Below are 23,045 nucleotides of genomic sequence, written 5' to 3'. Positions count from 1 at the left end.
CACTCTGCCCAAATCACTATTCACTTGAGCCAATTTTTCCTCAGTTGAGCTCCTATTAAAATCTGTCCAGTCAGCTGACCTGCATGAACGGATGGAATAAATGAAAGTCACATGAAGAAGATGTAATATATACTGTACAGAACTAATCAGTGGGCCGATTACAGGGGAGCTCTCTGCTTGATCCAATGGCTAATTGGCTTGGCTAAAACACAACACTCCTGACAAAACATGCCAAGGCATTTCTAAAAATGTACAGCAAAGCTAGCAGAGGCTAGCTGTGGCTGAGGTATCTGACTCAGCAATGTTTAGCACTCAGGGCCAAGTGTTTAATATCTTTGGCTGTTTGGTGATAAGTCAATATTATCGTTTTTCATCTTTCAGTAGAATCATATCATGGTATAGTGATTTTGAGATATCATGACACAGTTCTGCTGTCTAAATGGATGATAACAGGCACATTTTATTTAAGTTATGCATGAAACATTTTAAGGAAAACGTCATTTGAAAAGTTTAAGGGTTTTGTTTGACATCACATCTAACCTTACCATTTGGTTCAACTTCACCTTAATGCTTCCCTGATGTTCAAGATGATAAATAATGCTCAATTACTGGCCAGGCCTAGTATGCGTGCACAATTCTTTGTGAGAGTTATCGGTGCATTGCGTGATTTCTGCAAGTGCAAGTGTTGGTGCGAAACAATGTGCATGTTTAACTATTCATAAGAGAAACTCTGCCTTTATGGTGTTCCCTTAACATCCTGCCCTGAAAAGAGATCAGGACCAAAAGCACAGTTGTAAGGAATAAAATCCTCTATAAATCTCCACAGCGCTCCCCATCAAGTTTTGAAGAGCCTATTTATGGCTCACAAAACCAGAAGCTAACCTGTCACTCTGAACTACTGACACCAATTAGCTCAGCACAGAGTACAGATCGGTATTAGGTTGTTTTCTGAGACATGGAGGCAGAGGATCGGGGGGAAGGAATAAAAGGGAAGTGCCAGGACAGCTGAAAAGAGAGCGAGGAAGAGAGAGGAAACAATAATGATTGAGAAACAGCGAGGAAAGAAAGAGAAAAAGAGAGTGAGAGCAAGGGAAAAACAGAGAGAGAGAAAGTGAGCAAGACAGATGGACTGAAAATACCTTTCCCTTTTCCTCCTCTCGCCTTTGAAAGCCCAACAATGCAGCGGGGCCTTTCTTTCTCTCCCCTCTGACAGACAGACAGTACAGTGGAGAGACAGAGCAGACGTCCTGGCATTGTTCTTTGGCTGTTTGAAGATGAGTACAGAGCGAAGAGATGTTTGGTGGAGGTTTCTATAAATAGGCTGTTGTGAGGAATGCCTGGATAAATTAATGATTAAGGGGGGTGGTGGTGGTGTGTGTGTGTGGGGGGGTGTTCACACAAGATGCCTGTGAAAGGCGAAAAGTCAACCTGCAGCCACTACAATGAAGCTTCATCTTCCATGGTTTTGTCACCAAATACATCCTTTTTTCACAAGACCGAGATGGTACAGAGGAAAGAGATTCAGGTGTGGCTACTGTCGCTGACAAAGAAAAATCTCTCATATAGCTAGAAAAATCTTAAGGCTTATATCGCTACTGTCAATGAGATAACCAATTCAAATTTAAAATAAGTAAGTCTTTCAGTCCTAAGAAAACAACTCAATAACTTTTGTTCATTCCAGCCCAGAACACAATATCCTCCTTCTCACAATCAGTCAGGAATCAATGTATAGATCAGTCTCCATGTATCGTATCACAGTCAATCAAATAATCTATATTAAGGGGTATTTCGAGGTTTTAAGAATCATGTCATGAACTGAGAGTCCCCTCACTGCATCCAAAAAGCACTTGTGTCTCCTGGCAGCACTGATAGTTCGCTTAAGTCAATTCTCTTGAAAGCCAGTTCTATGAAAAATCATACTGAATTAATATAAATGCCGTGAAACCATCTGGGTGCTGTTTCGTGTGGTGTTTTTTTTTTTTTTTTTAACAGATATGAATTTTAAGCTTGTTTCCATCCATCCATCAATCCATCCATCCATTTCCAATATTGTGTATAATAGGGGTGTAAAACCAAATTGTAAATAATTGAACCGCTCAATAAGGTGCAAAACCAAACCATAAAAGAAGAGCAGCTCAACACTAAATACACCCTACAAAGTTCTCAACAGTGACGGCTGGACCTCCAGGGCAAATCATTTACTAATGCTGAAATAGGAGAATAAAAGTGCCGTCTTGCAAACACATCCCATGTGGTTGTATGAGAGCCATACAACCACATACTGATGAATTAATGCATATACTGAAAGTATTTGTATGTTTGTTATGTTTGTTCTTTTTGCGAATAAGACAAAATGCAGAAAACTGCTTGTTTTCCTTCCTGCTGTACAATACAAACTGAACCAAAACCAAAATCATGACGCAAAAACCGCAATACAAACCAAACTGTGGCTTAATTGAACCTCCAAGTAGAGTATTCACACTTGGTTTGCCAAAACTTGGACTGCCTTGGAGCAGTTATGGTGTGAAAACATTTGGCATTTAATATTTATTTTCCATATAACACATGTAAACACACAGAACGGTAGAGGCTTAAATTTCTATTCCTTTTGATTGCTCTGTAGAGCCCACCGTAGCAGAATCAGTAACAACAGAGCCTGGTTTTCCAGTGTGATCAAAATGTAAAAACAGGGACATGCAATAGCTTGTCCAATTACATTTCACACTTCCTTACTTACTGGCTATTATTTCCAGAAGCCTAGAAGGACTGCTGCCACCTATCACTCATAATGTGAGTATCAGAAGGTTCATTTGTAATTATGGCAGTGTGAAAACAAACCTTGATGGATACAAGTATCATTTCAGTGGACTCTGTTATGTGCATTTTCAGCCTTACTATTTGTATGAGCCTTGGGCTTTAAGATACCTTTTCAAAATCTCACTGGATAAAAAGAAGGCAGCTTTCCCCACTCTTTTTCTTAGTCTCTGAAAAGCTGACATTTTGGAAATTGTTTTTTACATTTCCAACCAACAGCAACAACATCCAATCAGCTACTGCTATCAAACACCAAAACAAGTTTATAGTTCAAAATAAATCAGACAGGCTCCAGAGAACCAGAGGTGTCTCTCTGATCCAGTATATTAGATCTTAACTGAGGTGAAAGATACAGTGTGAATCAATGCCCTCCTTTCCTTGTGGCATTCACAGCTCTGTGTGTGGCTGTGAGATGCCTGGCTGTTGTTTGACAGGCTGCGTGATGCACAGCCTCTTGCTAGCAAAGACTCCATCAGCTTGCACGCTGCCTGCCCGAGTGTGAGCGCCAAAAGAAGCTCGCATTTGCAAATCCAGCCGTTTAAAAGGCTTATCTGCATAAGGAGCTTCTGCAATTAGCATGAGGTGACTCACAGCGCTGAAAGCACAACACTCATCGATGTGCTCATAACAAGTTGATTGCCTTTTGATGACATTGTCACACAGTGGGGTTATCTCACTCACTCACACACACACACACATGCACACTGACAAAATACAGACGCAATACTTGGGAATTCCAAAGCATGCTGTATTTTGAAAAATGTGCACATTTGTGTATGGAGTGTGAGCTGCACTCTCGTTTTGATGCATTTCAGTCAACAAAACATCACTAGTTCAGCATCATAACAGGTTTGAAATAGCTGTACTTTGAACGTGTGGGGCTGGACAGGGGACAAAAGGGGTCATCCGCGACATGTTAGGGTGTTCCTGACAATCCCATTAGGACAATATGATTAGAGGCTAATGTGCAAACTATTGTCTATTTCTAGTTCTGTATTACCATCTTGGGAAAAGGGAATCCTTGTCACCAGCGCAAGTCAGTCATGATTATTTGTCTGTGTGTTGAAATGTAGTTCGTCTGAGCAGGTCCAGTCTTCCTCCGTATGACAGACAACAGCAGAACAACAAGCAACAGCTTCATAGATCTTCATGGGTTTGAAAAAGTGAAAACTGAAATTTGGATTTGTTGGATTTTCATGTGACAGTGAAAATCTGCTCACCTGCATATAGTTTGCTTGAGAAATTCTCTACAAAAGGGCAGTAACACACCAGTGTATAATAAAGTGGGAAAGAATGCCAGTGTTTTCAAAATCTTTTAGTGTTTGATCAATAATAATTAATTGTTATTTTATTGCCAGGAAAACTCTGCCATACTACAAGTCTGCTCTTGAACACGACCTTAACAATGTGGTTGCTAAGCATCTTGTGTATCGATGTATCGGTTATATTTTCTGTTTTTCTGATTATGTTTTCAGATTCAATGCAACCGCTCTGATAAGAGAAATAAAATGTGAATGAATCACTGTGATTTCGGCCTGAATCAGTATGGAACGGACTGAATGGATTCATTCATGAGTCTTAAAAAAACAAAGAATTTTTTTTTCACATTTCATACAGAGGAAAAAGAATGATCTCACATTAGGCTGTTGTATGTGTTTATTAATAGAAATAAAAGTTTAGCTAAAAGTATAGAATTGAATTGTTGACATGAATTGTGGTTTACAAACTTAAAAAAAAGAAAAAAAATTGAATCACTATTAGTGAAATTAAATTGAATCACCAACTAGAGGATGGTGGATTCACACCCCTACAACCCACACCCACATTTGTATTAGTGATGACTTTTAGTTATGACTTAATTATTGCATAAGTCCTGTGTTCAGAACTGTGTGTTTGGCAATTATTCGACTATTTCTTCTAAACTGGCACAGCCAATCAGAACTGAGGACCAGAACTATCTGTTTTATAATGCATTGTTTTTTTCTTTTTCAAAGTTCACTGTCACTACAGGAGCACTCGGGTCAGCAGTGATACGACAACAACGTCCTCACCTACTCCCTACAGACTCTTCCCACGCCCTGACACTGCATTCAGGACTCTGCTGGGTCAGCACAATTTTGCAACTCAATCAAGGACACTATATGGCTTTATCATTAATCAAAGTAATGCCGGGTCAACAGTGGATGAACGCGCACAACAGTAAAGAACTGTAAAGAACGAAGAGTGAGTTCATCGGTTTGCTTTCTGTCATTGGTGGAAATAAGACAACGCTGATATTCTTCCTCTCTTTTTCTAATCTGAATGATGCACTCTGTCTATCTTCCAGCTTCTGTTTCTCCACTTTCTGTTTCTCTCTCATCCCGCATCGGTTCTCTGTGCAGATTAGAGTTTGATTAAAAGGTCAGCAGTCCAAGTCAATCAGTCTGGCAAGTGAAGCACACACACACTAACACACACACACACACACACACACACACACACACACATGCACAGTGATCTTCCAGTGGTGAAGTGACTGATGTAACCTTTCCTGCTCAAAGTGTTTGCAGAAGGAGCAAACACAAGGAGTGGGGAAGAGTTTGTTTGAAAATGTAATGCATATATAAATTAAGCAATAAAACGTTTGGAATACTGAAATGTATTGGAATTGTACACTAATTATATATGAATGATACACACACGTCAACACACGCGCCTTGCAAAGCTTTCTGTAGCCTTACGTGCAGTTTCAAATGATCAGTTTCAAACGATAACTAACAAGACATGAAAGATGTTTCTACTGTAAAACCAAAACCTTCCAGTTTTTCAGCAATTAAGAAAAAGAGTATTATTTTCTAATTTGCAAAAATGTATTTGTATATATCAACATTTATGGGTCCTCAGGACATTGAGATAAAAAAGAGAAGAAATTTTAAATTGGAATTGGGTTTTCAGGCAGTAATATCTTTGTAACACTGTGTGTTTGGCTCAGTATGCTCACTGGACACACTTGACAAAAGTCAGATTGAGGGATTACAGTCCAGATTGGAAAGGTTCTGCTGTAGAAAGAGAAACTGAGTCTTTATTAATAATCAATCATATTATGAACACCCACTGCAGAATAGTTTCGGTGACAAGAGCAAGAACTATAGTCTTGGATCATGCTCAGTCTGCCTGTTTACATTCACTCATCTCCTCCTCCTCCTCTCTCTCTCTCCTTCTCTCTCTCTCTCCTTCTCACTCTCATTCCTGGCAGGACCTCAGGCTGCATAACCATGCTATCCTTAATCACCCCTACCCTTCCAAGCTTCTCTCTTCAGCAGGTCTCTCTCTTCAGAGAAAGTTAAAGCAGAGCTCTGAAAACAACAAAGACAAGAGGCGAGCAGCACATGGAGGAGAGACCACACGTAAGACCAGGGGTTCAGATTTCAGAATATCGTTACAGGATGATGAACCACTGTTCTGGATGAAAAGGAGACATTTATAAGAGGAAAGGACGTCCAAGAGTAAATGTAGAAACACTGGTGAAAAGTAAGGTGGAGAGAGAGACAGCAAAAAGAGGAGAGCTAAGGGGAAGTGAGTGCAACGGGCAGAGATAGAGAGAATGCTTTGATCATTTCCTGTACAAAAAGTGTCTTTGTGTTGACTGAGGACATGATGGGTCATGTGAAGGGCCTGCGGACTGAAACATGGCTTCCTCCTGCGCAATCAGCATTTCCAATCAAAGGCATTTGTAAATACTACACTTAATGTCCTGAGAACTGTCTCCTCTCAGAGTCTGTCCAATCATTTCATGCTAAACACAACAACATCTCCTGGCATGTGAACTTTTCTCATCATTCACAATGCCCTACTTCACCAAATGTGACTCAGTGGAATGACATGTGGTCCAAATGATTAGGAGGGGAGGGGGGCATTTGTTTAAAGCTATCACCTTGCCCGTAGGTGGAGGAGGCGGAGGAGTATTCATTCCACTGTCACAGCCTCTCTTAAAGCACTCTAGAAAGCTTGTAGGCCCACTTAGCACTGTAACAAATACTCTGAGAGCCAAGGGACAGCGTGGAGAGAGAGTGAGAGATAAAGCAGAGCTAGTGGAAGGATGAGAGAGGCAGCAGAGAGGCAGTGAGAGGAACTGAGAGAGGGAGAGGGAGAGGGAGAGGGAGAGCAAGAGCGACAGAGAGGGGATAAGGGAAGCAAAAGAGGCGGAAAGAGTTACCAAATGAATAGAGCAATGCGCAGAGGTGAGGAGATTGAGAGTGACAGAACGAAACAAGTGAGGCTGTAGGCCATAGATACCGTAGAGCAGGCCAGTCTATAAGACAGGGAATATTTCACTGAGACCCGGTTGTAACACACATTCACTCTTCCCCACCCCCCACCCCCTTCCTCGCCCATTCTTCTGTGGGATGAGGAGTGGCCACGGCTGCCAGGGGCTTGGCAAACACAGCTACACGGCTGACGCAGCTTTGAGGTTTGTTTTCTCCCTTGTCTGTTTTGTCTGGACGGCCATTTGTGTGAATTATGACCCAGCCCTGAGCTAGACACAGCAAACATCTGCTGGTTGATTGGCTCATAAATTCACGCAGCATCCCGACACCCGCCGTCCATTGTGCTGTCAGTAGTCAAACACAAACAGCGGCCTGCGCTGCCAGGCTCGTTTGACGTCTCTGTGGCGATGACCAACAGGGAAGCAGCAAAAAGTTCATTTGTCTTTAACTGACATCATTGCTGCTGAGTGCACATTGGGGCTGGGTAATATATTGATACTGTATTGATAATGTGATAGTACAGCAGGAATCATCTGGCAGTTTTTCATGATATGGCACAAGTGCTCTTTTCTTGGTTTTAAAGGATGCATTACAATAAAGGGATGCAATTTTCTGAGCTTATTAGACAGTTTTAGCTGTTATGTTATTTGCCTCTACCTGTTTGGTCATATGTGACTGTTTATTGTGTGTTAAGATGTTATTTGAGTACTAATAGTAACCAGCCACTGGATATGTTCAAATGCTCATTTGAAAACGCTGAAGGCTAAATGTGATGCAGGCGACCTCATAAAGCAATAAGCAGGCTAGAAGATTTACTGACAACAATGTAAATGCCAGCTTCTCCACTTTTGGTTAATGAGAGTCAGGCAGGCCACAAACTGGAAATGCCTGGAAAGATCAATGAACAATGTCCATCCTTTTGGAAAACTTCATTGACGGATTGAGGTTGTCTTTGATGAAGTGATGTCCTCATCGTCAATGTTAACCAATCTCTGATGGCTTTGCAATGAGAGAGTGGAGGAGCATGGCAGCCAGGGGCCTCATAACTCCTCTGCTGGGCCCTGTCACTCCTGCCTACTCAATGTGAAATATACTACAGATAATTTGCCAATACGGAGATGCAGCTGATTCTGCACAGTGCACATCTCGATTGTCTCAAAGCTTAAAAATCCTTCTCTAACTTAACAGTTTGTCTTTATCTGCAGTACATCTCAATCATTGTGATTGGTATAGTTTTAATTACAGGAATCAATAATGGCTCTTAACCTGGATTCACCTCAGCACTGTGCTTCATTGAGTGTCCATAGTGTACATTCACTGTAAACATGCCATAACATGCAATATTTATGCAGACACAGGCTCAAAGGCAAACACACACACACACACACACACACACACACACACACACACACACACTGTAACCTCTGCCCTCTCACTTTAGGTCGTAGTGAGCAGTCAGAAGAATTACAAAGGCTTAGGAGCTGTTATGTAATGTGTCCCTGTGTTTTTCCTGCTGACATAAACACGGAATTAGTCGTGTAAGAAACATTTCACAGGTAAAGCTGGAAACTCCTGTCAGAATTTACCCGAAATGAATAAATTGTGCACCTCGGAGGGACATTTTCACTGAAGCTCTTTGGTGAATATCAGACGGTGTAATGAATAAAAAGTTAAAGGTGCTAGAAATTGGAAAAAAGTGAAATAACACACATTTTTTTCATAAAGTAAACAACTGAGCACAAGCTTACCACTCTAAATGCCAAACTGATTTTAATTAATCTATTGTATGTTCATTGTTATTTATTTATTTATTTTATTTACCTTAGATTCCGGCTGACTCGGTACTGTAGCCTGTGGTCGCTGAAGGTCTTGTCCCGGTTCATTCTCCTTCTCGCTGATTTCCGTCATTTCGGGTCAGAAAATACTCGTTAAACAACAAAACTCAAGCAAATTTGGTATTTCCACAGCGACAGGGGGCCGGAGTAAAAACAAATAAACAAACAAAAAATGCGCATAGAGGTTTAAATCACGCTACAATGTGTCATCCATAGAGGTAGGGGTAGTTGTCACTGTCCAGTCACATCTCACCAGCAGCATCCAGTTTGGGAATTTGCTTTGAAGCAACGCAATTCCGTCGCGGAGGTGCTCCGTTTTCGCCTTCACATTGGTGCATAAAAGTCGGCTCGTCAAGCCAATTCAAGATTCAGAGCAAAATATCCGGCAGCCACCGCCAAAAAACAGGCAGGCAGCTGGTTTATCCACTTCTCTCCGGTGCGGCGGCTCTTTTCTCACCCACCGGCCAACTTCCTCCCCTCTCTGCTACTCGCGCTTTTACAACAACTTTGATTTAGCCGTGACAAGCGCTCGGCTCGTCCTGATTGGTCCAAATGCCGGAGGATGCGGCACCGAGTGTGTAGGTGCGCGTCAGGATTAGCTCACAGGTGATGACGCACAGAGCGGGGGGGCGGGACGCGTCTCAGGTGGACCCCGGCGAAGATCAGCCGGAGCTGAGGTGGGGCGCGGCGCCAGGCGGAGCGCGCATCACGGTGTTGTACTAACATAATAATACTAATACTAATACTACTACTACTACTACTACTACTACTACTACTACTACTACTACTACTAATAATAATAATAATAATAATAATAATAATAATGGATGCAGATGATCAGGAAACATCATTTAATTTAAATTTATAACAATGAAATAATTAATAATAAAATGTTATTCCTCCGCTGAGCAATATAGTTCGCGAGCAGTAGCATAACAAAATGGATATCAGGTGATAGATAGCGCTCTACTGGGTGTTTTACTAACAAACACTTAGATCCCAGGCATATTTCCACCAATCAAGTTTTAGGATTACAACTGTTTCTTTTGTAAACTATGGAGCATTTACTACTACTATTACTACTACTACTAGGCTACTACTAATACAACAACAACAACAACAACAACAACAACAACAACAATAAATGTCCTACTTCTCAGGAATCAAAAGTTATGTAATCACCTTACCTCCATTACTCCCTGGTGCATCATTTGTTCATGTCATTCACCTCTCTTGTGAATTAAATGTGTTGATGTCCAAGAAGGGAGAGCACACACTTTTTCAACCTGAGTGCAAGCCACAGGCCTGTCAAAAGCAAGGAGTTACAATACACTTAATGAAGCTTAAGCATGAGTGAGGGAAAGGCCTAACACTGCTGATGGGGATGTAACGCCGTCTCAGAGCTACAGACAACCAAACTGACACAACAGACAGTCTGTGGCCTGCAGCATGGGTAGCTGTCCACAGGAATTCAGCACCACGAGCGTGGACAGCGTCTCCCTCTCCCTCCCCCCCCCTGCTTTTATTAGTCCCTGCGTGTGCAACTATCTGATCTTTTACAGCTATTATCACTCCTTTTGTAGACCTTGACAGACTTTTCCTTTAATGTCCTGAGAGACGTTGACTCGTTGTACAAATAGACTACAGTATGCTTTGCACGACGCCGAGCTAAGTATAGAAGTGACTAAAAAAACAAGGGAATGGCACTGACTACTAATGATCTCTCCTTCCCACCCAAACAGCACATTTGAAGTTTAGCGGGACAAGCTTGGCATGATAATTACAACTACACACAACCAACCACAGGTCTGATAACCGAGTGTCCTCTAAAAATCTCCCCCTGGCGCAGGATTTCATGAATATTTAGCTAATTTTATTAAACAAGCTACTTAACCTTTGTGCTCAGGGGCGGCAGAGACTCTATCTATCTATCAATCAATCTATCTATCCCTCTTTCCTGCTCTGTTTCGTTGCGGTGCTCTGCCCACAGAAGCAGCAATGCCTGTAATCTGAAAAGTCACAGTGTTGTTTTTATTCTTGAAATGCATTGTGGTGGGAATGTCAAAAGTAATATGTGAACACAGGTTTCTTTTTTTGTTGAGCAAGATTATTTTCCCACAGGCGGAGTGTACACCATGTCCCAGTTTTCAGTGGCAGTTTTTTTTCTTTTTTCTTTTTTTTTCTTTTTTTTTTTGAAACAATCGTGACTGACTTTGAATACTTTGACAGTGCGCTAAAAGCCACTGCCATTCTCCATCATTGAAGCAATATTCTGTTGTAGTGCAGCAGGTAATTATGGAAATGAAAGACCTCTCTATTGTAGCATAAATGCATGAAAAAGATGAGATTATCAGTATTTGTGTGTGTGTGTGTGTGTGTGTGTGTGTGTGTGTGTGTGTGTGTGTGTGTGTGTGCGTGTGTGTGTGTGTGTGAAAGAGGTGTGTGAAAAGGTTTAACATTTTTGATGTACTGTGTGAAGTATGAAGTGTGACCTAAAGATTAAGAGAATATCTGAACTTGCCTAAAAAAGTGAGCAATGTCTTCCCCTCCCTCGATAAATACAGTCAAAGAAACTAATTATCTCTGGCATAAAGATATAAACCATTACAATAGGCTACTAGTTAGTTAGTTGTTAGTAAAAGATAGATCTTCAAAGAATTATCCTTACATGCATCAATTATTTTTATGTAGTAAATACTGTTAATTATTTCTACAGTATACCCAAGACTGAGGTGCAGGATTTTTCCATAAATCAAAACCAAGAATCACTTTGGTCATATAAAGTAGCTCTAAGACCTGATCGACAGTTATAGGTAATGCATTGAGAAATATATGAAAAATGTATTTTCTCACCTTACATTCAGTAAGTTTTGGCTGCCACAAATCTATATAAAGTGCTCATTTTGCTTTGCTTGCAGAATTTTACTTATTTATTTATTGTTTAATAAATATGGTATTAAAATGTCATGACTGTCTTAAAACACATCTCAGTAGTTGGGTACACACCATGTGAAATCTTTGTGTTTCTCTGTTTTTTTCTTATTTGGACTGAAATTTGTCACTGGCCATTAAAGTTTTCAGTGAGTTTCATAAGCACTGGGCCTCTGAAAAAAAAAAATAAAAATATGGTACATAATTTCACAACACATGGAAGAAAAATAATGCCAAAAGAAAGCAGTGATATCTTGTGTGTGTGTGTGTGTGTGTGTGTGTGTGTGTGTGTATGTGTGATATTAAAGCTCCAGCTGATGCACATTTGCAGTGTCCATATCCCATCCCTCCCAGTTAAAGTTTGGTTTCCTTCAAATTGACATTGAGGGAATAAACCCCACATTTCATGACACATGCAAACTGAGTTTAGGTGAGTTGTGTTTGTGAAGGTCCTAAATGATGAAAGCACTGGGTATGTTTGTACATTAGAAGAGCATCTTTTATTAATTGCATGTGGGAACTACATCCCCATTCACACACACAAACACACTCATACACATACACGCATCATGACCTACATTCATTTCTACAAAAGCTGTGATTACGTCATTACATGATTTGCAACGTGTCTAAATATATATTTAACTTTCAGTGCATCTTTGCATTTAGCGTGGAACACCTAAGACCTGCAGAGAGTGAGAACACAAAAGCAAAACACAGATGCTTGACAGTATATCTGCACTAACATATGACAGACATATGGGTGTGTTGTAAAGCTCTTGTTTGTATAATCTTTTCCCCCGTCTCTTTCTGCACTAGGTGCCACAACTGTTGTTCAACATATAGATTGCGTCATTCACTACTGAGCATTTGTAGAAACATGTGACCGTGTTTGTGTTTGTGTGCGTAAAGTGGAGCTGCAGAGAGCAAGAGACGCGGGATTAGGATCCCGGCTCAGGAATGCAAGCAACCTGATATGCCTCAGTCTATCCTCCCCATCCGCTCAAATTAGCATAACCCTATTCTCTTTCTCTCTGTGTGTCTGTTTCTCTCTATCCTCATATCCTCTCCTCTCCTCTCTTCTCCTCCCTCAATCTTGAATCCGTCGCTCGACTCATTCCCTCTTGCTCGCACTTTATCTCTCGTCAGCGATGCCAACTTTGCTTCTCATCTATTTCCAGTTAAATAAAAGAAGCCATGGCGCAGCAGGCAGTCTAGTAAGACAGCTAATGTCAGCCTTTTCTTGGTGCAGGGCAGCCAGAGACTGTTGTTTTGTCCTTGGGATGTTTTGGTTGGACTCTGTTTGGTTTTTTGGTTCATCTGTATCCTGGTGGTTTATCATGTGATGCCGCAGGGCCGCAAATCACTGCAAATCCTTTTGAACTGTGATAACAGAGGAAGCATGAAAAATTGACTGTCCAAGAACGGTGATTTATAGAGAGATCCACTCCTCTAATCGCACGTGAACTGATGCTTGATTGCATTTGTGCCTCTCTGTCTCTGTCTGCCTCAATATTTGTGGCTGTGTATGTACAGATAGCTTCACTGTTCAATGCTGGTAATCTAGGCTTGCTGCCAACAGAAGCTGATGTGACACAGAGAGCAAAATATGTCGAGTAAAGTCAGATGTTATTTGTGTTGCCCCTTTCACAATGTTACAAAGGGCTTCACAACACAGAGAGGTAAAGTAGGATCATAAAAATAGAAACCTGAACAAAATTCACACACACTTATGGGTGAGTATGCTTGCATATAAGCAAAAGGCATAATACACTTACTACACAGTGTAGCAAAGCACAGCAATCCAAGATAAAATGCATTATAAACTACATAAAAATGCATTCAATACAATCAAATACATAAAGGTATATCAAAGGAGAGGATATTGTGAAGAAAACAAATTGTGTTTAGTTTGCTCTTCTAATTTTAGCACGAGGAGAAATCTGCAAATCAGGAGCATGACAAGAAAAAGGCTCTGTTTGCTCAGGATTTTTTTGCAAGGTGTAAAGAGAAGGCCAGCATTAAAGGGATAGTATGGCATACATATTTTTCATTGACAATTTTTTTTAAAATTGTTGTAGAGAACAACATGAAACTGCGAAAAATCTGAAGTCATTTCCATGCAGAGAGAGCCTTCAGAGAGTCAGACATGCAGTTTTGCTTACTTTGACACGTGAGATTAGCGTGATCTAATCAGATCATCACCTCAGTTTTCCTCTTGCAGCAGGGGCTAGCAGGCTTGTTACTCTCTGCTAACTTCAGCACGCGGTAATAAGAGTGACATTAACTGTTAGCTCATTACCACGGCACACCGAGGAATATTTTACCAATCTAACGTCATATCAGAAGAGGCGAGGGCCAGCAAAACTCTCCAGTCTAACATGGAGCTTTAGCCAGCGATGACCTCAGACATGGACTTCCTCACGTCACCTCAAGCCTCCAAAATGTTGGCTAGAAACATTTACCAACATTTTGTTGCAGTGCTACTAAGACCCATAGCCACTTCAGTTTGAACAAGCAGGGTATTTTCCACTTTTCTGGACAGATGGTTGGTCTTACCAGGGTCCAGACAAAATCCTTATCCTACAAGGGGAACTAAAGCCACCCAGCCTTGCAGCCTGTTAATGTGGAAAATGCAGCCCCTAAAACCCCATTTTATTACTGTCTTTTAGGAACTCTCAAATCCTGCTGAATGAAATATGAAAATCCTCATTTTTTGGCTGGGTTTCCATCCTTTTAAGTTGCCGTGCATGTAATCAGTGCATGATGCTAATAGGCCAGCAGCCTAAAGGTTAGAGATGCAGGCTTGTGGCCAACAGATTCTTAGACGGACTGAAACTCTGACGGGGGAAAGAAAATGAGTGATACACTTCTCCCTCTCGACAACTGCTGATGATGAGACCTTGAGGAAGTCGGCTAACCACAGCCATTCAAGTGGAGCGGCTCAGTGTCCAATGACAGAAGACTGTGGCCGCCCCGCTCCCAGGTGTGAATTTGGGATAATGCTGAAAAAGTGCGTGCATGCTGCAGCACTTTTCTTGGATAAAGATTAAAAAAAAAAAAAAAAAAAAAAAAAAGCTCCAGAATGTTGTTCAGTAGGATGCCCGGTGAATCATATCCTCAAAGATTAGTGTACAGGCCTCGGAAAAGAGAGAGAAAACTACTACATAATTCTTTCTTTCTCAAGAGCACAAAAGCTTCAGCATCCATTGTTTGAAGCTACACGCCCACCAGGTGGAAAAGTGTATTATTTTTAAAACCATTTTCTATTTGAATGAGAAAGCTTAATTTAAACTCTTTGATGTAACGAACATACACAGATCCCGGCTGAATCTGGGTCAAACATTAACCTACTAATTCCTGATAGGAGACAAATCTCTTTCATGATGTAACACGCAGACGTTTGTTCATGTGCGAAACAGCCTTGTTTTTTATTTATCACTTTGAAGTGTTTTTCACCATAAGCCTGCTCCATGTGGAATACATGGCCCACTTCCTTTCTGTGTGGATTTGGGATGCAGTATTGTGTGCACGCACATTGGATGTGTTTGTGTGTGTGTGTGTGTGTATGTGTGTGTAGCGTGGTGGATTAATGTTGTAGTTTTTTTTTTATTAAGGTGTTTATTTGCGTGTGTTTTACATGACAAGAGCGAGAAAAAGAGGCAGAGAGAAATGTGAGATCTTACAATGCTGAGAAATGTATCAGAATCCAATGACAAGGTGAAATCCAACTCCCCACTGTACAGTACATAATTTCAAACCCTTCTGCCTGTTTAGCCATGAAATATGAAACATAAAAAGGTGTGAGCTGCTGCAAAAGCATTGTGCTAGAAGAAGGGTCTAGGATGATAGAGAAAGAAAAGAAGTGAGGACAGCTAAAGTCAAAAGAAAAAGGAGTGAAAACAGAGAATGATACAGCAGGAAATAGATCAAGGAAGCAAACGCTTAGAAGGGATCAGCTTGTAAAACCCTGATATGATTCAAATTTATCGTATTTTGAGGCCAGACCGTTTACGTTTTTGTGGGTTCCCACTGCACAGTTCGGCAGAGATCAGACAAATCAGAGAAAAGACCTAGTTGATGCTTTTGGACTAAACTGAAATATTGTAAGAAAAGAGAGAGAGATAGTGAGGGAATAAAAAGACAGAGACAGAGACGATGGTTGCTGCTGTCAGACGCAGGCCGAGGTCTCCAGAGGAAAACTGCCGGCACTGGGGCCTTACAGGAAACTTATCAAACACCAAGACACCTGTCTTACACAACAATACACCTTGTTTTACACCTTCCTCCACCTGATCATGTGTTATAGCTGGGATTCTGCTCAGTCAACACATCTACACTACATGGGGCAAAGCTAGAATTATTTTCATTAAAAGGAAAGCATCAGAAAATGCATGTGAGGCAGAACTGGGTTGGTATTCATAAAATAACGATTTCTTGTATTTAATTGACCTGAATTTGGCTTGATAGTGGTGCCACATTTCCTGTGGCACCACTATCATGGGGTCACCAAAATCAGCGAGGTTCTTCCTCAAGGGGCTGTGAATGTCACAGCAATTTTGAAAAGATTCAAATAAACATATTCATCTTATCCTGGTCAGTGCCACGACTCACAACAGCAGTCGGGGATATTACTACCCTCCTGTGATCACTTAAATTAGAAACCTTAATAGCCAAAGAGGTGCTGAAAGGTGAAGCAGGATTTAACCAAACAGCATCACACACTTTGTTAGCTCTCAGTTAGATCATAGTAGTTGTAGTTGAAAGTATCATGTCTGAAACACTGGTGCACAATGAAACCAAAATAAAAAAGTGAGCTGCAAGGATGTTTTGGCCTTAAAGCAAGATCCTAACAATCAACAAACAACAAAACAATTTCATGCTGCAGTTTGCAGTTACATCACAAATCTCCCAGCAGCCTCCTCTGGTGCCATCATGAAGGTCTACTGAAGAATTGGCTGTGTACGAAAATGTAAACAGTGTGATAACTTTCACTTCTTCACACTGAGATTATAGTGATGCAAGAAAACTCTCTAGTCTTTTGTCCAGTCTGGACTCTATAACACAACAAGCTGGAGTCAGCTCAGTTCACCTGAACAAACAGCTGTGTTTTGGGATTATTAGTAAGATAATTATAGCCAGCCCCAGTGAGCTAATTTTGCAAAGCAACAACTGTTAATGACAAGATGTGAGAGGGACCACTACTGCTTCAGCTATCTGCAGTGCCGTGGCATCAGATGTGTTCAAAACAAAACAGTCACACAAAACATCAATCATATGCATCAGTAGGAAATTAGGAATTCAATGATCAAATCAAGCTGTGAAAAAAGTGGAGGAAAGTCAGTAGTCCACTTCCACAACACTTTGTAAGCATTTTGTAAACAAAAATCAACATTAAAAGTAAGTAGAGATCAAAACTCTCAAGGCTGATGCTGATTTTCAAGGCTGGAACAAAACTTAGTATGTATTCGCACAGCACAGCCCTAACTTGGGTCATTTTTTTGAAAAGCCTATTCATTTTTGAATGAATTCAAATTTATCGTATTTTGAGGCCAGACCGTTTACGTTTTTGTGGGTTCCCACTGCACAGTTCGGCAGAGATCAGACAAATCAGAGAAAAGACCTAGTTGATGCTTTTGGACTAAACTGAAATATTGTAAGAAAAGAGAGAGAGATAGTGAGGGAATAAAAAGACAGAGACAGAGACGTGTTGCTGCTGTCAGACGCAGGCCGAGGTCTCCAGAGGAAAACTGCCGGCACTGGGGCCTTACAGGAAACTTATCAAACACCAAGACACCTGTCTTACACAACAATACACCTTGTTTTACACCTTCCTCCACCTGATCATGTGTTATAGCTGGGATTCTGCTCAGTCAACACATCTACACTACATGGGGCAAAGCTAGAATTATTTTCATTAAAAGGAAAGCATCAGAAAATGCATGTGAGGCAGAACTGGGTTGGTATTCATAAAATAACGATTTCTTGTATTTAATTGACCTGAATTTGGCTTGATAGTGGTGCCACATTTCCTGTGGCACCACTATCATGGGGTCACCAAAATCAGCGAGGTTCTTCCTCAAGGGGCTGTGAATGTCACAGCAATTTTGAAAAGATTCAAATAAACATATTCATCTTATCCTGGTCAGTGCCACGACTCACAACAGCAGTCGGGGATATTACTACCCTCCTGTGATCACTTAAATTAGAAACCTTAATAGCCAAAGAGGTGCTGAAAGGTGAAGCAGGATTTAACCAAACAGCATCACACACTTTGTTAGCTCTCAGTTAGATCATAGTAGTTGTAGTTGAAAGTATCATGTCTGAAACACTGGTGCACAATGAAACCAAAATAAAAAGTGAGCTGCAAGGATGTTTTGGCCTTAAAGCAAGATCCTAACAATCAACAAACAACAAAACAATTTCATGCTGCAGTTTGCAGTTACATCACAAATCTCCCAGCAGCCTCCTCTGGTGCCATCATGAAGGTCTACTGAAGAATTGGCTGTGTACGAAAATGTAAACAGTGTGATAACTTTCACTTCTTCACACTGAGATTATAGTGATGCAAGAAAACTCTCTAGTCTTTTGTCCAGTCTGGACTCTATAACACAACAAGCTGGAGTCAGCTCAGTTCACCTGAACAAACAGCTGTGTTTTGGGATTATTAGTAAGATAATTATAGTCAGCCCCAGTGAGCTAATTTTGCAAAGCAACAACTGTTAATGACAAGATGTGAGAGGGACCACTACTGCTTCAGCTATCTGCAGTGCCCTGGAATCAGATGTGTTCAAAACAAAACAGTCACACAAAACATCAATCATATGCATCAGTAGGAAATTAGGAATTCAATGATCAAATCAAGCTGTGAAAAAAGTGGAGGAAAGTCAGTAGTCCACTTCCACAACACTTTGTAAGCATTTTGTAAACAAAAATCAACATTAAAAGTAAGTAGAGATCAAAACTCTCAAGGCTGATGCTGATTTTCAAGGCTGGAACAAAACTTAGTATGTATTCGCACAGCACAGCCCTAACTTGGGTCATTTTTTTGAAAAGCCTATTCATTTTTTACAAAGTTTTGGACTCTGCACCAAGTCATAGATCATCAGTGTCACAGATATGCTTTCTGTGCTGTTGATCAGCAGAGATGCTGATCTACGGCATAGAAAATGACACAATGCTGACTTCCACTCATGGACTGCCAGAGGGTGTGTTACGTCATCTGAAAACTCACGGCTAAGAAAGGGGGAAATGATCCAAATCCTCATGGGGAGATCTTCAGTATGATTCAGCATGCCAGAGCCCGAGAGACAGGAACTGATAAAACTATTTTAAGCTAATATGAAAAGTTTTTTTTCTATCACTAATCATTATTTTACCCAGTTACAATGCGGAGTTGGTTATTTCCTTTCTTTTTCTGTTCATTCCAAACAAAATGTCATAAGTGTAAAAGCTCTCATGAACGGGGTTAAGGTGGAATTGTGTAATATGAGCCAGAGATTGAGAGTGTTAAATGTTTAGTTTGTCCAAAATTACAGAGATGCAGAAAGTTGGAGAGAGGCTGACAGAGACACAGAAGGAGAAACAGACATGCAGAAAGAAAGACAGAGGCAGGGAGACAGGAGGATGGAGGGAGAGAGCTAGAAAGAGACGGTCATTCAAAGAGAAAAGACAGGGGAGCCAGCATGGGTTACAGAGCCACAGCAGAAACATGTTTGCTCAACAAATGTGACAGTCTGCTATATTTAGCTCCAGAGGCAGATCTGTTGTGCCCAGCGGCGGCTGCTCACAGATTGCCGGTGTCTTACAACAGTTTGTATGTGTGTGGAGGGGTGTGAGTGTGTGTGTGGGTGCCTGAACATATGGCTGTGTTTGTCATAGTCTTGTAAAAACTATGAGTGTGTGCTTTTAGTTGCCAATTTGTGCTCTTTGTGGAGAGCCAATATCAGTTTGAGACTCATGAAGTGATGACATTTGGCTGTTCTTCCTTTCTTCAGTGATTTCTGATCAGGACTTTGGTTTTGGGTAAAGGTAGGAATTAAGTTTAGGTTTGGGTTGCCAGTGGAGGGGTCTCATAAGATAGGAAGATAGCATAGGTGTTTATGTGTGTGTGTGTGTGCATGAGAGTGTGACAAATGGCATGTGTTTTCAAAGCTGTGAGCAGGCATAAGTGCAAAATAACATCAATTTACTGAGAATGGCAATTGAATGAGAGTGTGTATATATACAGTATATATTTGCCTCCTCCAAATATATCTTGCTATCTTTAGTCAGGTGGTTTCCATTACAACCTCTCCCTCTCATGTTGGGTGTAATATTAGCAAACTCCATTTGCACCTGCAGAGATTTCAGCAGCGAGAGGCATCCTGCGACATTCTGCTGGAGAGACAATAATGAAGTTACTTTAGCGGTCACAGCGGCATATTCACACACTGCTCCTGCTCAGCCATGCAGCCGTCTTCATATTTGTGGACTTTTTTAGCAGGTAGTTGCATGTGCATGTATGTTAAATCTTATAAGTAAAACTCCCATAGGTGTGAATGGTTGTGACATTGTGTGCATTTGTTGGCAAGTGAAAAAAAAAAAAAAAAAAAAACAGGACCAGATGGAATGAGAAGCAATAAAACGGAAAGACAAGATAAGGTCATGTCATCCTACCAATTAATGTAAAGTCATTCATGTATTCCTGTCATTAAAGATCCTGACAGCTGCTGTTGAGGGCACCATATGTGACATGCTAGGATAAATTTAGCATATAGGCCTATCATATTTTAGAGCATTATACAAATACCTCACCATAACTCTCAGTCCCCACAGGAATATTACACAAATGATGGGAGCTGCCATCCCGCTGAGAACAGTAAAGTAACTGTGATCTCTTGATTGAGCAGGTCTGCATGTCCCAGTTGGAGTATTAAGAGAATTTGCTGGACTACCAGAGCAGAATCATCCATGAATACTGGAAGTTCGATCTTATATTGGCATTCTGTGTACTTTAAACAGGATCATTATATACTTGCCTTATATGAAATCACCTATTATATTCGCAGCGCAGCGCACGAGGGGTTGTAATTTTTATTCTGAAAATCCTTTAACCTGGAAAACACTTGGTGCTTCAGCTTGAAAAGTCCTATGTAAATACTGGCTGGCTAACTGGACACACAAGAGGTGAGCTGTAATTTCATCAAGGGGTGTATTCGGTTCTGTGTGACAGAAGTTATTCAGCGGTGGTATTTAAATAAGAAACTGGACCACCTATCACACATTCACGCAAAAGTCTCAAGGCCTGGCTTTTGGAAACTCAGAATTGTGAACATTTCTAATCTACATAGTATCTTGCCCATTTTATTATTACTGTTGTTATTATGGGCTTACCTGCTGCTAACTTGTCTCATGTCCTTTGCTTGCTGCCTGGCGAACCAACTCTGCATGGTTTGGGATGCCTAACAACATCTAGCAAAACATCTTTTGCATGTTGACATACATTGTCCCTAGAAATTTACCATAATCGTATTACAGTTCACTATCTTTGAATGCTGTTGCTTATTTGTACTTTGGCTGGCTACTTAGCTAATCAGCTGGGGGGTTGAGGGCAGAGCCAAGCCAAACAAACACTCATTGGAAACAGCATTACTACAATCCACATTGAAACGCTCCTGTAAAACTCTGGTCCTGGGAGAAGAGAGAATGGCTGCATCTCTGGGAGCTGGGAGCCTCATTCCTCTGTGTACAAGGACTGGACCACACACAACGACTGCTGATGAGCTCTACTGTCCTGCTGGGAGGTGCCCGAACTACAGACAGGCTGTTTAGTGGCTAAGGTGATCGGACCAACAGACGGTATGCAATTTCGCCTCTGCCCCACGCTCGAACTGGTGGAATCTCATGCTGGTGTGCGTACATGTGAGCACACACGCTGGCAATGCAAAACAGCAGAGTAGAAATTATTCATTTTCTGCGATTAAAGATGCAGTGCGGTGGTCCAGCTTCAATTAGGCTTTACTTGGCCTTGTTCATTATGGTTTCTAGAGAGGAGAGAAAGACACAAAGTCTGGGAAATTTAGGTAAAATGGAGAGAGATTGGGATTGAGTTGTCAGTGACAGTGATTCTACAAGAGAGAGGGAGCGATAGAAAGAGAGAGCGAGAGAGATGCAGAGAGGATGGGCGGCTGGCCAAAATGACATTGAGGTTTGTGTTCGACATGCCAAAAGGGGTTGGCACTACCATTCGCTGACTCACACCCCAGCCCCATAGGGATTATAGGGACAATAGACTTCCATTTATTTTTAATGAGCACTAGAGATAGGCTCACAGACACACCATCATGCCGACAGCTGCTGAGAGGAGAAGCGAGTGGAGGATGTGGGCCAAATGACCCACTCTAGCACAGATACCTGTTCCCCCACCGACCTAAAGATAGACCGTCAATTTTGAACTATTTTTCACAGTTACTTTTGGAGTTGGAGGGTGAATCTGCTGGAGGAAAACAACTCATTTCTACAGCTGCGGACATGCATCTTTTGATTACATTCTGCTCTGGACATGACGTATGTGTAATTTCAGGATGCTCTTAAATGTCAAGCATCAAATGAACACTGTCATTTTGGAGCTTAAACTTTGTTCATCACACATTTTAAACCTACTGTCATATATATATTTAAAGTCAAATCATGTTTTTTCACACATCACATTTGTTTCGACTTCATGTAACCCCTCAGAAGGGAAGCTGATCTCAAATAAACACAAATCCAGGATGAACGATTCCCTTCCTCTGGTGAGGCAGTTTGTCCTGATGTGAGCAGTTTCTTCAAGGATGGTATATTGCTCCAGTTTCTCCACAGTGTGCCGTCATAAATAAATAGTTTGATGAGCATGAAAATGATGTCAACCATGTGCCGTGGCTGTCTCATTCAATGCATCTCAATCCATCTGAACACTACAAACATCATCTGTGTAGTTACAGAGACCCTCAATCACACTCAGACTCCTCAAGTGTCTGAATGGACATTTTCCTTGATACAAGACACTGAATCCCCACCAGCCTCATACCAGAGGAGTACCACAGGAACAACCAAAAGACGAAATGATGTATTTTGTCGTGGTACAGCCTTTCAGGAGAGGAATCCGTGCCAGAGATTCTCAATAAGCTGAGCCCGGCAGGCCACTTATGGAAAATGAGAAAGGCAAGCAGCCAATAGATAAAATGACCCGGGGCAC

At 41.2% G+C, this 23,045-nt stretch overlaps 1 protein-coding gene across 1 annotated transcript in view; it reads right to left on the bottom strand.

The window, feature by feature from the left end:
* Nucleotides 1-9,353, bottom strand: part of LOC115377410 (SH3 and cysteine-rich domain-containing protein 2-like) — a 28,566-nt gene extending 19,213 nt beyond the window's left edge. Inside the window, exon 1 of the mRNA XM_030077114.1 lies at nucleotides 8,883-9,353. Within this exon, the coding sequence (XP_029932974.1) occupies nucleotides 8,883-8,969 (87 nt within the window). The 5' untranslated portion in view covers nucleotides 8,970-9,353. The remainder of the gene's footprint in view (nucleotides 1-8,882) is intronic.
* Nucleotides 9,354-23,045: the final 13,692 nt, after the last annotated feature.

The sequence above is a fragment of the Myripristis murdjan genome, chromosome 19, assembly GCF_902150065.1.
Source record: "Myripristis murdjan chromosome 19, fMyrMur1.1, whole genome shotgun sequence".
Classification (NCBI taxonomy): Eukaryota; Metazoa; Chordata; class Actinopteri; order Holocentriformes; family Holocentridae; genus Myripristis; species Myripristis murdjan.
The sequence above is the reverse complement of the archived record's forward strand: the minus strand, read 5'-3'. Positions and strand labels throughout refer to the sequence as shown.